Source organism: Talaromyces atroroseus (genome assembly GCF_001907595.1).
Source record: "Talaromyces atroroseus strain IBT 11181 chromosome Unknown scaffold_2, whole genome shotgun sequence".
NCBI classification, from domain to species: Eukaryota; Fungi; Ascomycota; class Eurotiomycetes; order Eurotiales; family Trichocomaceae; genus Talaromyces; species Talaromyces atroroseus.
Genome location: NW_017971434.1, coordinates 1,135,642 through 1,149,702, shown reverse-complemented (window position 1 = coordinate 1,149,702; position 14,061 = coordinate 1,135,642). Strand labels below are relative to the sequence as shown.

Sequence of the window (14,061 nt, the reverse complement as noted above, 5' to 3'; positions counted from 1 at the left end):
TTGTATATTTCTGCCCTTGGCAGACAACGCCTAATGACGCTGGCATCGTGCACTTGGAAAGATAACAAAGAAAGTCGAGCCACGGGGTTAGAATTGCCGAATTGAGACTATCAAGTCTTTTGCATTCCCCCACTTAGCCATGTTTTAGCGACTCTCCTCACCTTTGCATCTTTCTTGTCGTGTAGAGAAAAGTGGTTAAAATTTCTATTCGAGGTTAGTGGTTCTTATTTAACCGTTTACCCCATGCTTATACCCCGTGGAGAAACCCCAGAGAGTCAACGTCAACTTTTCAAGTCGGGGATATGTCCGGACCATGCTCAGGTAGACTCGTGTTGCATTTTTAGCAAATACTACTTCAATACCACATCCGGAAATAGTCGTCGGCCGGTTGCATATCACTCCTACGATTGGTTGCTGCTTTTTGATCACCCTAGGACATACATTGCTCGGTGCTACCATCTGGTGGGGATTGTTATAGGCAAAGAAAAGGCAGACCAATAACGCCTAGGCAACGAGGAGGCAATCCTCGATACAAGTGGCGGCACCCAGGCAGATCGCAAGGCTACCCAATGCTATTAGTGCTTGGCCTTTCCTGTTGTAAACCGGAAAGGTCTCACGGCGAATCGCCCGTGCAGAATCGCTCACATATCTTGTATTCTAAAGCAGCTAGGGTGACTGCATACCTGGGCCTGAGTAATACGCTTATATAGTATGTAGGCTTCTACCTATCTACGTGCAGAAAAGTCGTCTTTCTTGTATCATACAAAATTTTCATGCATGCAACCCTTCAAACCGCATCACCAAAACCCATTGTCGCGACTTCGGCAACATGAGCGACAAGATCAGTTCTTGGAACGTTGTCCACACGCTCGAGAAGCGCCAGCTTCTCATTGCTATCAATTGTGCGGCAGCGCTCTCAATTCTCATGTTCGGCTATGACCAGGGCCTTATGGGCGGTGTCAACACCTCCAAGGACTACATCGATCTTATGGGCTTTGGCTACACGGAGTACGTCGACGGGACTCTGACGCCAGTTGTCACCAACAGTCTTTTGCAAGGTGGTATTGTAGCGGTTTACTACCTAGGCACGCTTTTCGGTGCATTCTTTGGAGGGTGGGTAGGGGACCGAATCGGCCGTATCAGGACTATTGCTCTAGGGACTATATGGGGGATTATTGGGGCGTGTTTGCAAACATCTGCTCAGAATCATGATTGGATGATATGCGGTTAGTATGGGGCATTCTGGTGTATTTTTTCATGTAACGACATCCACTGAAGAAAACATATGCATCGCCAGCTCGAACAATTAATGGATTTGGAACTGGTATTCTCAATGCAATTATCCCGGTGTGGGCAACAGAGACAAGTGTATGTGATCGTCCATTCCTCTCCTATCTGTCCTGAACCAATATCTGACGTAGAATATAGGAACACACATCTCGCGGACAGTTTATTGCTATTGAGTTCACCTTGAATATTTTTGGTGTGGCACTTGCATACTGGATTGAATTGTAAGTCTCCATGGTCTGCCGAGGAAAAGGACTTCATTTCTAAGCAACAATGTCCTGGCAGTGGTTTATCATTCATTGACGGAGGAAAGTCTGCCATTAGATGGCGCCTCCCTGTAGCCATTCAAATTATATTCCTCATAATCTTGCTTGCTATAATATGGTTCTTCCCAGAATCACCTCGCTGGCTCGTCAAAGTTGGAAGGGAAGATGAAGCGCGCTACATCCTCAGTCGTTTGCGTGGCAATGATTCACCCGAAGATCGCGCCAGAGCAGATTCGGAATTCCGCGATATCTTGAATATTGCCGAATTGGAGAAATCAATCACACATGACCATTCATATCTAGCAATGCTGTTTGGCTACAAGTCCGGAAAATTGCATCTTGGGCGCCGAGTGCAACTAGTTGTTTGGCTGCAGATTATGCAAGAATGGACTGGTATTGCTGGAGTCACGGTTTGTATGTTGTGCCTCCTTACCCTACCGAGGCCCTCTTAAGAGTGTTTAATGTTAATTGATGCAACAGATGCGCCGACTATTTTTTCGATTGCTGGCTATAATTCGGAAAAGAGTGGATGGATAAGTGGTTTGAACGACACCTTATATACGGTAAGGTCAAGCCATTCCTGGTATTATGGCTTAACATTCTCACACTTTGACAGCTCAGCACTCTAGTCTGCGTGTTCACATTGGATCGTATCGGCCGGAGATGGACGCTTTATTGGGGTTCTATCGTGCAAGCCATTACCATGTTCCTAGCAGGCGGGTTTTCTCGACTTGCCATTAACGCATCGGCGGCAGCAGACGCAGCCAAAGCATCGCAATATGGAGCAGCTGCAGCCTCCATGATATTTGTATTTACCGCGGCATTTGGTGCGACCTGGCTGACAGTGCCTTGGCTCTATCCGGCCGAGATCTTCCCACTGGCAGTGCGAGCTCGTGGGAATGCCTGGGGCGTTGTGGGATGGAGTATTGGCAATGGCTGGCTGGTACGATAAGCTCCTCTATTCTTCGTTAAATGATATAGTTAGACGACGACTGACAACTCATCAGATGCTTGTTTGTCCTATCATGTTCAACTCCATTGGGGAAAAAACTTTCTACATCTTTGCAGTTTGCAACATCATAACCATCCCCATGGTTTGGGCCCTGTATCCCGAGAGTAATCAACGCACGCTGGAAGATATGGACCTACTTTTCGCGGCGGACACGCCTTGGAATTGGGATGCTGAACGCACGTTTGCTCGTCTCAAGGAAGAAAACCCAGACTTTATTCCAAGTTCCAGCCGCAAGCAGAGCCTGACTGACCCAGAGGCGGTCAAGGCTTTGCACGAAGAGAACTCTTCGGATTCATAAATGTCCAATGAGATGTAGGACTGCAGAAAGCCTCATGACTTTGATGTATGACTAAGGATGTCCGAGTTGAATGACTGGGCGCTGGTTAGATTTCAGAAGATGTTATGAGTAATCAAAAATGCCCTTGTGGTTACTGATCGGTGACTCATAAACAAGGGGATGGCATATTTATATTCATAAAGGTCCTTCAAGATAAAAGGAAGTCGTCCAGTTAGCCGTTCTCCCGGTGGATTCCGTAGCATCGGCCCGATTAGATGCGGTGTTCCAAGTGGTAATCCGTAACAGGCAAGAGACGCCCTATGATTGGCTCTGTGGCACTTAAAATACGCATTTTACAGTACCTGACAAAACGCATAGCTTTGCATCGACATCGTTGATAATTGACGTTGCACATTCAACCGCAAAACACAACGACTTCATATCCTACGCTTCATTATCTCTCCCCCCCCCCTCTTCTCCCGCCCAATCTTGAGCTTGGGTCATATCTTCCTGCTTGATTCGTTTGATTGGTTTTTCTCTTCACATTCGCGCCATGTTCCGCTCAATGCTTCCTGCGCGGAGCGCTCTCCGTACTGCGAGACCTCAGGTCGTCGTTCCTTCGCCCATCGTCCCTGCCCCTTCGCTGAGTCTTTTCGGTCGACGAGGATACGCCTCTCAGTCGGATGATCATGACCTTGTCATTATTGGAGGTGGTGTTGCTGGATATGTTGCCGCTATCAAGGCTGGACAAGAGGGTCTGAAGGTGAGATTCTTGAGCGATATTCTGGGAGCACGCGGAAGTCTTTTTATTTTTCTTTTTTTTTTATATATCAGTGTACTTGATGGAAAACGCTAACCTTGTGATGGAATCAATTCAGACTGCTTGCATTGAAAAGCGTGGAACTCTCGGTGGTACCTGCTTGAACGTCGGCTGCATTCCTTCAAAATCCCTTCTCAACAACTCCCACCTATATCACCAGATCCTCCACGACACAAAAAAGCGCGGTATCGAGGTCGGAGAAGTGAAATTGAACCTTGACCAAATGTTGAAAGCCAAGGATACTTCGGTTGAGGGTCTTACAAAGGGTGTTGAGTACTTGCTCAAGTGTGTCTTCTTTTCACGATTATACTAGTCTTCGGAACAGACCTGACCGATTATAAATAGGAAGAACGGTGTGGACTACGTTAAGGGTACTGGTAGCTTCGTCAACGAAAATGAAGTCAAGGTCAACCTGATCGACGGCGGCGAGCGCACTCTGCGCGGTAAGAACATCATCATCGCTACCGGTAGCGAGTCAACACCATTCCCCGGTCTGACGATCGACGAGGAGAGAATAATCACCAGCACTGGCGCTTTGTGAGTCTTTCCAATTATTTCAAGTCGAGATTTACCCTATTAGCTTCTTTTTCTCTTTGGTTGCGTGTTCTGAGTCGTTTGGTCATGGTTTGGCTAACACGCTTTCTCTGCAAAGGTCTCTCAAGCAAGTTCCCAAGAAGATGGTTGTTATTGGTGGAGGTATTATTGGTCTGGAAATGGTGAATATCCTCATTCTCCCTTGCCGTCAATCTATACTGACGATGATAGGCTTCGGTCTGGAGCAGGTTGGGTGCTGAAGTCACCGTCGTTGAGTTCTTGGGCCAAATCGGTGGCCCCGGAATGGACGCTGAAATTTCCAAGGCTACCCAGAAGATTCTCGCTAAGCAGGTATGTTTTATTATTCCCTTTTGAATGCCTTGTCGCAAGATTCTAACGCGAGTATCACGTGATTAGGGCATCAAGTTCTTGACCAACACCAAGGTCACCAGCGGCGATACCAGTGCTTCGACCATTGCTCTCAATGTTGAGGCTGCCAAGGGTGGTAAGGAACAGAAATTGGATGCGGATGTTGTTCTCGTTGCCATTGGCCGACGACCATACACCTCCGGACTAGGATTGGAGAACATTGGTATTGAGGCCGACGATAAGGGACGATTGGTCATTGACCAGGAGTACCGCACCAAGCTTCCTCACATTCGTGTCATTGGTGGTGAGTAGCAATGAGATTTGTCATTTCTGAACGGTGGCTGATTTGGGACTCTGGTTAGACGTCACTTTCGGCCCTATGCTTGCCCACAAGGCCGAAGAGGAGGCCGTTGCTGCTATCGAATACATTACAAAGGGTCACGGCCATGTCAACTACGCTGCTATTCCCAGCGTTATGTACACCCACCCCGAAGTCTCTTGGGTCGGCCAGACCGAGGAGGACCTGAAAAAGGCTGGTATCAAGTACAACAAGGGTAAGTTATTCACATGGTTTTCGAATTTACGTCCAGATCTTTGTTTTAACTGTACACAGGAAGCTTCCCCTTCTCCGCCAACAGCCGTGCGAAGACCAACTTGGAAACAGACGGAATCGTAAGTTTATCATATACCCAAAATCAGCAGTATTGTTACACACACACACACACACAGAAATTCCATGAATAAAAACTAACATCAGTACTCTAGGTTAAATTCCTTTCCGATGCCGAGACCGACCGCATCCTTGGTGTTCACATCTTGGGACCCAACGCCGGAGAAATGATTGCCGAGGCCACCCTGGCTATTGAGTAAGTCGCACCTTATATCAAACCGAATTGCTTATAACATCCCAATACTAAACTACTCCTTCCACAGATACGGCGCCTCAAGCGAGGACGTTGCTCGCACATGTCACGCCCACCCAACTCTCGCCGAAGCCTTCAAGGAGGCTGCCATGGCCACCTACTCCAAGGCCATCCACTTCTAAACCTAGACTTGGAACAATAAACAAAGACCACTTGGCTGGGGGAGAAAATTTCTCTATGCAAACTAACTAACCAATACCACCCAAATATTTTTCCTAAAAGAAATCCTTCTTCTTGCCATGTGAACAGGCCACATCATTGATTACCTACAAGTCAAAAAGGACCCTGAAATATCTTGACAAAAAAAAACCTTTGTCATACTATACTATGTATTACTTGTGCTAGCCACTTACTAGCAAAGGGGGACAGAAGACTTGCTTCTGTTTGCCCCCTTTGTTTTATTTTCTCTTTTTCAGTGTAGAATTCTAATCTCTTTTGTCTGTTCCGTTATTTCTTGTTTTGTTCGTGAATTAGATTGGTGCGCTTAGACCTTGATATTTATATATGATTGGCTAGAGTAGGAATAGAGAAAGAAGGCATAAAAGGCCACGCCACTGGTGGGTTACATAGTTGTAGTAGGATATTTACTTTAGCTCGTACAATTTAGATGAGATTTAGAAAGGTTAGAAAGAAGTTTGTCCTTTATAGTGACGGTTATACTACATTATCCACGCTGTATTTAACTTTCCTTTTCTTCCTTTTTTTTTGTGACTTGGCTTTGGGTTTTCAGAGCGTGACCATGTGCGAAGAAGACGTAAAAAGCTGGCTTGCGCATGTCATTGTTGGCGCTAAGGGCTTGACCCATTCTGAAAGAATGGTATGGAAAACATCGCATACTGCGTTGATGGCTTGTTCTTGGTTGTCTTCCCAAGATTCGATGTAGACTGGTTAATTTGGGGGAGTCATATGTTAGTGAAGAGAAATGCAACAGAGAGAAAGAGATAGATGGGTCTTACATTTAACTTTGGGTTCTGTTCCCGAACCTCTCAAGGTAAATTTGATATTCTCATTGAGCCAAAGAGTTAACATGTGACTTCCTTGATCAACCGGTAGTTCGGGCTTGTTTTCTGCTGTATCCGAGTCATAACCCAGAGTCATATCACGCCAGCGCGTAACCGTGAACTTGGTGCCGAATTTCTCGCCTTTCTGCCAACGGCGCGCGGTACGAATCTTCTGAAAGAGCGCGGCAGTCGTCTGAGGGTCCGGGGAGCGGAAATAGTTGTTGAATGTTTCGTGATGGCCGTATTTTTTGAATAGTTCACGCAACTTGTCATATGGCGTCATGCCTTGCGTCCGCCATTGGGCTTCAGCGAGCAGGAAGATGGCTGCTGCTGTCAAGCCGTCTTTGTCGTAGCATCTTGTCCCGGGGAACATGTATCCTAGTGCTTCTTCGAAGGCGAAGGGGACTGTATATCCTTCGTATTCTTCAAGGTCCCTAGCAATACTACCCATCCATTTGAATCCAGTTAGGGTCTCACGATAATGTACACCGTGTGCTGCACACATTTTGGACAGCATTGTCGTTGAGACGGTGGTGTTGAGCATGTAGTAGCCCTTTTGCTGGCAAGGGAAAGTGAGATTCTCGAGGATATGAGATGCCAGAAGAACTCCGATCTGATTGCCAGTGAATCTGTACCAGGTGTTTTGTCTGCTCACATTCATCAGATTATTAGTATTAAAGAAGAATGTGGAGGGTAGTGGATTAGAAATATGCACCCAGGAATAATCTGTGCTGCGGCAAACCGATCAGCATCGGGATCATTCGCAATCAGAAAAGTGCGCCCACTTGCTTCAGCTGCCGCCATAGCAAGATCTAGAGCACCGTCTTCCTCGGGGTTGGGGAACGGAACGGTTGGAAAGTTTGGGTCTTCTTTGAATTGACTGTCGACGTTGAGCATTTGATGGCCGATACCAATTTCATGCAATATACGTGGCAGGCATCGACCACCAGTACCGTGAAGAGGTGTGTACATGAATGGTGTAGGCGGTAGTATGTTCGGTACAGTCGATTTCTGCACGGAGTCAGAAAAACTTTCATTCAGGAGAGTAGAAAGGGGTGAATTTACGGCGTAGTTCACGATGACAGAAATCCAGTCATTATTCCGACTGGTATATGTCGATGTTTCCAATCCCGTCTCACCTTCCCATGCGCCATCCCACGGTACCAGATTCTCGTTGATATGTCGAGAGATTTCTGCATCCCAGGGTGTGTTGACCTGAACTCCTTGGCGGAGATATCTACGCTCCAAGTTAGCATAGATGCAAGCTATATTTTCAGCTTTTGGGACGCCAACACTTTGTAGCCATTATCCAGAGCCGGATTCTAAGATGGAAGTTAGTTGGAGATGCCAATAAGACCATACAACAGTTGAAATCGAAGATAAAGGCAGGTCATTGCGGAGATGTGTTTCTTACATGGCTAGCAGTAATCATGACACCAGCTGCTGCTCCTGTAAACCCCGTCGCCCACGCAACCAACGGTGTCTGCACCACAGACCCAAGCCAGTGCACCTTAAATCCTAGGGCACGCATTGCATTGGCAACGAGAACGGCAAAACTGTGGGAGTTGTGTCGTGCATCGGCGCCTATCACAACTCCATGTTCAATAGCCCGCTGTGCATCGCGCGATTGGACGAATTTCGCCAATCCCTGTGAGGCCTGAATGACAGTAAGACAATTCATAAATGCAAATCCCGCCTGCATTTTGCCTCGCAAACCGGCGGTACCGAATTGAATCCCTACATATTGTTAACTTATCATGCAGATTTCACCGGGCAAAATGAAAAACACAGACGGTTCCGAAGGCGTTTCTCAAGCTCGGCCTCATTTTTGGTTTCCTTCAACTTATTGATCTCTGCCAATGTCTCTGGGGCCTTGGATACAAGTCAGCGAGGTGCTGCAGGAAATAGACGAACGGGGAAAAAGAACGTATCCTACCTTGTCCCAGGCCAGCCATTGGTCTGCCAAGTGCCAGATGGATGTCTACACGGAATCAGCGCCATTGATGCACCTTCGATTGATTTAGAGTTGAATTACCGCTGGTTCAGCCATGTCGGCGACGTCCACTGCTGTGTGGATGGGAGTTAAACTAGTTAATCGATAAGATTGATTGTGGTGGGGTGGATGGCTGCCTGGGGCTCCAAAACGCAGCAGCCTACTCCGGCTCCAACCAAACAAAACTGTCGGAATTCGGACTTCTTACTATCCAGCCAGCTTATCTTTGCAGAGTTGGAGACCGACTACCAGCGCGAGGCGTTCCATTGGCTGCTGCCGAAAGTCATTCAAATACACTAACAATGGGCGCTATCACATATATAGATTAGAAAGGACCATGAGTTTCGAGGGTTTTCTGGGATGTTATTCTGCTGCCTGTGTCCTCGCGCAAAAACAGGCTCCTTTGCATGCAGTTCTCGAAGGAGGGAATTATTGATTATATTTCTGCCTACATAAGCCTCGATCAGTGTGGTATCGATTTCTCCACCGGGTTTTGCTTCGTTGGCACAGAATCGACTAATTGATGAAAGGTCTATATCAGCCATCGTCAGAGGTATAAGTTGGAGAAGCTTCTCTTCTTTTCCCCCTTCAGGTCATTCACCATCAATCACGACTGAGCACACCAAGCCACTTCGTCCATGGCAGCCATACTATTTCGCGAAGTAGCCCAGCAGAATAGCACTGCCGACTATGAGTATGGCAACATCAACTCTTTCGGCCCAGCTGCGGCCGGCACTTTCGATTTTACGCCGCTCTTCGAAGACACCATATTCAGCCTGGTGCCATCGGCACTGTTGCTGCTTGTCTTGCCATACCGTTTATTCTCTTTGAAAGGCCAGCGGCCGAAGGTTGCCCGCGGGGGCTTTTTACATGACAGCAAGCTATTATTCATGGCTGTGTTTGCGGCCATGAACTTGGCCTTGCTGGTGTTGCACGCTTTAAACCCGTCGGAACGCACAAAAGTCACTGTGGCTGCTGCAGCGTTGACATTTGTCTGTACCTTAGGCCTGTTGGTGCTTTCGGATCTAGAGCATACTCGATCTGTTCGCCCATCAACAATCATGAATGGGTATTTGTTGTTGACGCTTTTGTTTGACATAGCACGCTTGCGCACCCTCTTCATTTCCAACGCCAGCCATGCCATAGCCGGCTGCTTTGCAAGCATGTTCGCTGTCAAGGCCATGGTATTGTTTGCAGAAGCGGTCGAAAAGCGTGGCATATTGCTCGAGCCGTATCGCAACTTGTCCCCCGAGGAGACAAGCGGAATCTACAGCAGGTCGTTTTTCTTTTGGCTGAACCAGCTCATGACAACCGGCTTCCGCCGGCTGCTGCATAACGATGACCTGTATCCGGTCGATCGCGAGATGTCTTCCGCAGTTTTGAGAGCAAAGATGCAGAAATTTTGGGCTGAATCGTCCAAGGAATCTTCGAGGGCGCTTCTCTGGGCCGTTTTGAAGGCGAACCGTAAACCAATGCTTCTCTGCGTTGTCCCGCGACTAGCATTGATTGCTGTTAGTTATGCGCAACCATTTCTCTTGACACGCACCGTCTCGTTTGCCAGCGATCTTTCACAATCCGAGAATATTGGCTGGGGCCTTACGGGGGCCTTCTTCTTTGTGCTTCTTGGTGTGGCTTTGTCGAATGGATGGTACTACCATATGACATACCGTTTTGTGACGAGCGTCCGCGGTAGTTTGGTCAGCATCATCTACTCCAAAACAGTTGATTTAAGCATCACGGCACTTGATGAGTCCGTTGCCGTCACCCTCATGTCCAACGATACCCAGACGATCTGCAACGGTTTTCAGATGATTCACGACTTCTGGGCAGTACCGCTCCAATTGGGCATCACACTTTACTTACTCTTTCGTCAGCTTGGCATCGCATGTCTGGTTCCTGCGGTTATTGCTTTCATTTCTGCTGTCGGCATTTTTTCCATCGCCAACATCATAGGCCAGGCGCAAAAGAACTGGATGAAAAGCATACAGACTCGCGTTGACGTGACCGCCAGAATGCTAGGGTCAATGAAATCAGTTAAAATGCTAGGCTTCACTGACTGGCTCAGCGAGATTGTTCAGGAACTGAGAGTTGAGGAGCTCGTTGTGGCTGCTCTGTTCCGTAAGCTGCTCACTATACGTGTCTTTTTGGCTAATTTGATGGCCACCACGGCACCGTTTTTCACATTTGCATTTTATACGATCGTCTTGACAAGCAAAGATCGCGTGCTTGATGCCCAGACAGCCTATACAGTTTTGACGCTGATATCACTCCTTAGCGCGCCTATCAATGACTTGATTCGCGCAATACCCATGATGAATGCAGCAAACGCATCCCTTGATCGGATTCAAACTTTTCTCAGCTCCGATGCACGAAGAGACGATCGACTTTATCTAAACAACACTATAGATTCGGATTCTTCCGACCTGTCAGCTGAGGATGGAACGCTGGAGATGCATAGCTTCCCAAAGGCTGATTCCACGCAGCGTTCTGAGTTGATACTTGCTCGAGATGTCAGCTTTTCTTGGACCATTGATGAGAAACCCGTAGTCCGGGATGTGAACTTTACTATTTCACGCGGTCAGTTATGTCTCGTTATCGGGCCTGTTGGGTGCGGTAAGAGTACCCTGCTGAAAGGAGTCCTTGGTGAAACGCTATCCACCAAGGGCTTCCTATACACCAACTTCAAGGAATGTGCATTTGTTGATCAAACTCCATGGATTCGCAACACTACTCTCCGAGATAACATAATTGGTATCTCGCCGTACGATGAACAGTGGTATAAATCCGTTGTGAATGCTTGTGCTTTAGATCAAGATGTTGCCATATTGCCGCGTGGTCATTGTGAGTGGTTCTTGTCGATTCTATGCTTTTTCTTGAAAAGACTTACAAACTAACCTATCTTCAGCGACAATCGTCGGCTCTGCTGGCATTTCTCTTTCCGGTGGACAGAAACAACGAGTGGCTCTTGCCCGCGCTGTATATGCACGCAAAGACTTGATTTTGTTGGATGATACATTCTCTGGACTGGATGCTGACACAGAAGATCGTATTTTCACACGGCTATTTTCAAGACAGGGATTGTTCCGCAAGCTAGGCAGCACGGTACTTCTCGTTACCCACGCTGTACACAGACTGTCCTACGCAGATCATATTTTAGCTATGGCAGCCGATGGCTCGATTGCCGAACAGGGTACCCTGGAGCAACTGGAAGCATCAGGCGGCTATGTCAGTACATTGGAGAAACGCTACAAAGCTGAGAAGGCCGAAGAGGATATACAGCAAGAGAAGCAAACAGATGCTATGCCTTCAGCGCTTGCACAAGCGGAAAAGGAGGAGCAAATAGCCCGGGAAGAAGAAAACGAGCTTCATATCGCTCAAGGAGATCTTACTCGTCATGGCGGGGACTTATCACTTTACACTTATTACTTGAAATCTGTGCATTGGGCATCCACAGCGCTCTGGGCTAGTTGCTTTTTGCTGGCCGGAGTAGCAGCAAAGCTGGGCGAGTTCCTAGTCAATTACTGGACTGATGCCTCAAATACAGACGGAAACAGCGTCAATGGATTTTATCTGGGACTGTATGCTATGCTGACAATCATAGCGGTGGGGGGCATGGTAGGCGGCGTATATCATTACATCTTGTACTTTTCACCGAAAAGTGCTAAAGTGTTGCATGAACGCCTTCTTTCTTCAGTTATGAATGCACCACTTGCATTCTTTACGTCTGTGGATATAGGTACTACAACGAACAGGTAAGAACATCACTTTTGGATTCTCTGTCACGCATTGCCCGTCAACTCTTCTCTAACATTAGTCTACGCGCAACAGGTTCAGCCAGGATATGACGCTAATAGACAATGATCTTCCCTATGCGGTGATTGACTTCCTCATCTCGCTATCAATCGGGGTGATGTCTGCGGTTCTTATGTGTATATCAGCGCGTTATTTTGCTGCTACCATGCCTCCAGTCTTTCTGTTTATGTGGATGTTGCAGAAATTTTACCTCCGAACCTCTCGCCAAATGCGTATCCTCGATCTAGAGGCAAAATCGCCTCTCTTCTCCCAGTTCCTTGAAAGTCTGTCGGGTCTAGTAACAATTCGAGCCTTTGGTTGGGCCTCTCGCTTTGAGGAACAGAATCTGGTGCTGTTGGATGCTTCTCAGAAACCATTTTATCTACTTTTCTGCATCCAACGCTGGCTTGGACTGGCGCTTGATCTGGCAGTCACCGCTCTCGGTGTGATCCTCATGGTGATGATCGTTAAATTGCGTAGTGAGGTTGGTGCTGGCTATGTCGGTCTAGCCATTCTCAACGTTATCACTTTCAGTCAATACCTTTCACAAATCATCCGCAACTGGACAGAGCTGGAGACCTCTATAGGTGCTATTGCTCGTGTCCGCAATTTTGTCGATACCACGGCCAACGAGAACCGTCCTGAGGAAACGCTCCCACTACCAGACAGCGTCAATGACAGCGGCTCTCTCGCATGGCCACCCCGGGGAGCCATCGAATTCCGCAACGTCTCCGCATCCTACAACAGCAACAAGAACAGAGAGAACAACAAACTTATCCTCCGCAACCTCTCCATCTCCATCCGCGCCGGCGAGAAAATCGGACTCTGCGGACGGAGCGGCAGCGGCAAAAGCTCCTTACTAGCCACACTGTTCCGCATGCTAGAAATCGAGCCAGAAAGCTCCATCACCATCGACGGCGTGGACATCACGAAAGTGGCCCGACAGGATCTGCGCGCCGCTCTCAACGCAATCCCGCAAGAACCATTCATCACGCGCGGGTCGGTGCGCATCAACGCCGATCCGCTGGGGACACATACCTCGGAGCAGATCGCAGAAGCGCTTCGCAGCGTAGAGCTATGGGATCTGGTGCAAGAAAAGGGCGGGCTAGACGCAGACTTAGATTCGAATTTCTTTTCGCATGGTCAGCGGCAACTCTTCTCGCTAGCGCGCGCGCTGCTGCGCGGCAGCAAGGTCATTGTTCTAGATGAAGTTACGAGCAACGTTGACGTCGTGTCTGATGCGTTGATGCAGCGTGTGATCCGCGAAAAGTTTGGTAATTGTACCATTTTGGCGGTTGCGCATCGGCTCGATACTATCATGGACTTTGATCGGGTGGCGCTTATGCATGACGGAGAGCTGGTTGAGCTAGACTCGCCGCAGGCGCTACTATCGCGGAATAGTGCGTTTAAAGAATTGTATGAGTCGTTGAGTTCGAATAGCAGTTGAAGGAATATTGGACGCTTTACATGTATATAGATATTGAAAATATGAAAATGATGAGAACGTTTGCCAGTTATTTACTATAACTATAGTAAAGTAAGTCCATGATATATATTTTGAGTTTCCGACCAGGAATTATAAATCAGTTAAGATGGACAAAAAAAAAAAAAGACCGAACCCTTCTTTGAAGGTATTAACTTTCTTCCTCCATAGAGGAAGTGAAAGCTTCTTTTGCTTTTCATGCGCATTCATCATCATCGGACAGAGAACGAAAAGGAAAGAGGGGAGGAAGAAAACATCGCTGCCTTAACCCAACAGAACTTGTTAAAAGAAGAGTACAAAAACG

At 47.5% G+C, this 14,061-nt stretch overlaps 4 protein-coding genes across 4 annotated transcripts; 3 read left to right on the top strand and 1 right to left on the bottom strand.

The window, feature by feature from the left end:
• Positions 1–829: 829 nt before the first annotated feature.
• On the top strand, positions 830–2,863 carry UA08_02532 (hypothetical protein; the record flags this gene model as incomplete). Its single annotated transcript, XM_020264585.1, has 7 exons — positions 830–1,226; positions 1,298–1,368; positions 1,429–1,511; positions 1,573–1,967; positions 2,034–2,116; positions 2,170–2,496; positions 2,561–2,863. The coding sequence occupies 7 exons, from the start codon at positions 830–832 to the stop codon at positions 2,861–2,863; spliced, it is 1,659 nt and encodes a 552-aa protein (XP_020122620.1).
• A 532-nt stretch (positions 2,864–3,395) lies between these two features.
• UA08_02531 (Dihydrolipoyl dehydrogenase, mitochondrial) lies at positions 3,396–5,610 on the top strand (the record flags this gene model as incomplete). Its single annotated transcript, XM_020264584.1, has 10 exons — positions 3,396–3,605; positions 3,721–3,947; positions 4,008–4,199; positions 4,315–4,378; positions 4,428–4,547; positions 4,614–4,869; positions 4,928–5,119; positions 5,179–5,237; positions 5,331–5,431; positions 5,499–5,610. The coding sequence occupies 10 exons, from the start codon at positions 3,396–3,398 to the stop codon at positions 5,608–5,610; spliced, it is 1,533 nt and encodes a 510-aa protein (XP_020122621.1).
• Positions 5,611–6,214: 604 nt separating this feature from the next.
• On the bottom strand, positions 6,215–8,539 carry UA08_02530 (hypothetical protein; the record flags this gene model as incomplete). Its single annotated transcript, XM_020264583.1, has 8 exons — positions 6,215–6,372; positions 6,445–7,136; positions 7,205–7,726; positions 7,783–7,811; positions 7,904–8,226; positions 8,283–8,361; positions 8,426–8,470; positions 8,525–8,539. 8 exons carry the CDS (start codon positions 8,537–8,539, stop codon positions 6,215–6,217), a joined length of 1,863 nt encoding a protein of 620 aa, XP_020122147.1.
• Positions 8,540–9,120: 581 nt separating this feature from the next.
• UA08_02529 (hypothetical protein) lies at positions 9,121–13,721 on the top strand (the record flags this gene model as incomplete). The annotated part of the gene is made up of 3 exons (XM_020264580.1): positions 9,121–11,323; positions 11,388–12,234; positions 12,311–13,721. 3 exons carry the CDS (start codon positions 9,121–9,123, stop codon positions 13,719–13,721), a joined length of 4,461 nt encoding a protein of 1,486 aa, XP_020122146.1.
• Positions 13,722–14,061: the final 340 nt, after the last annotated feature.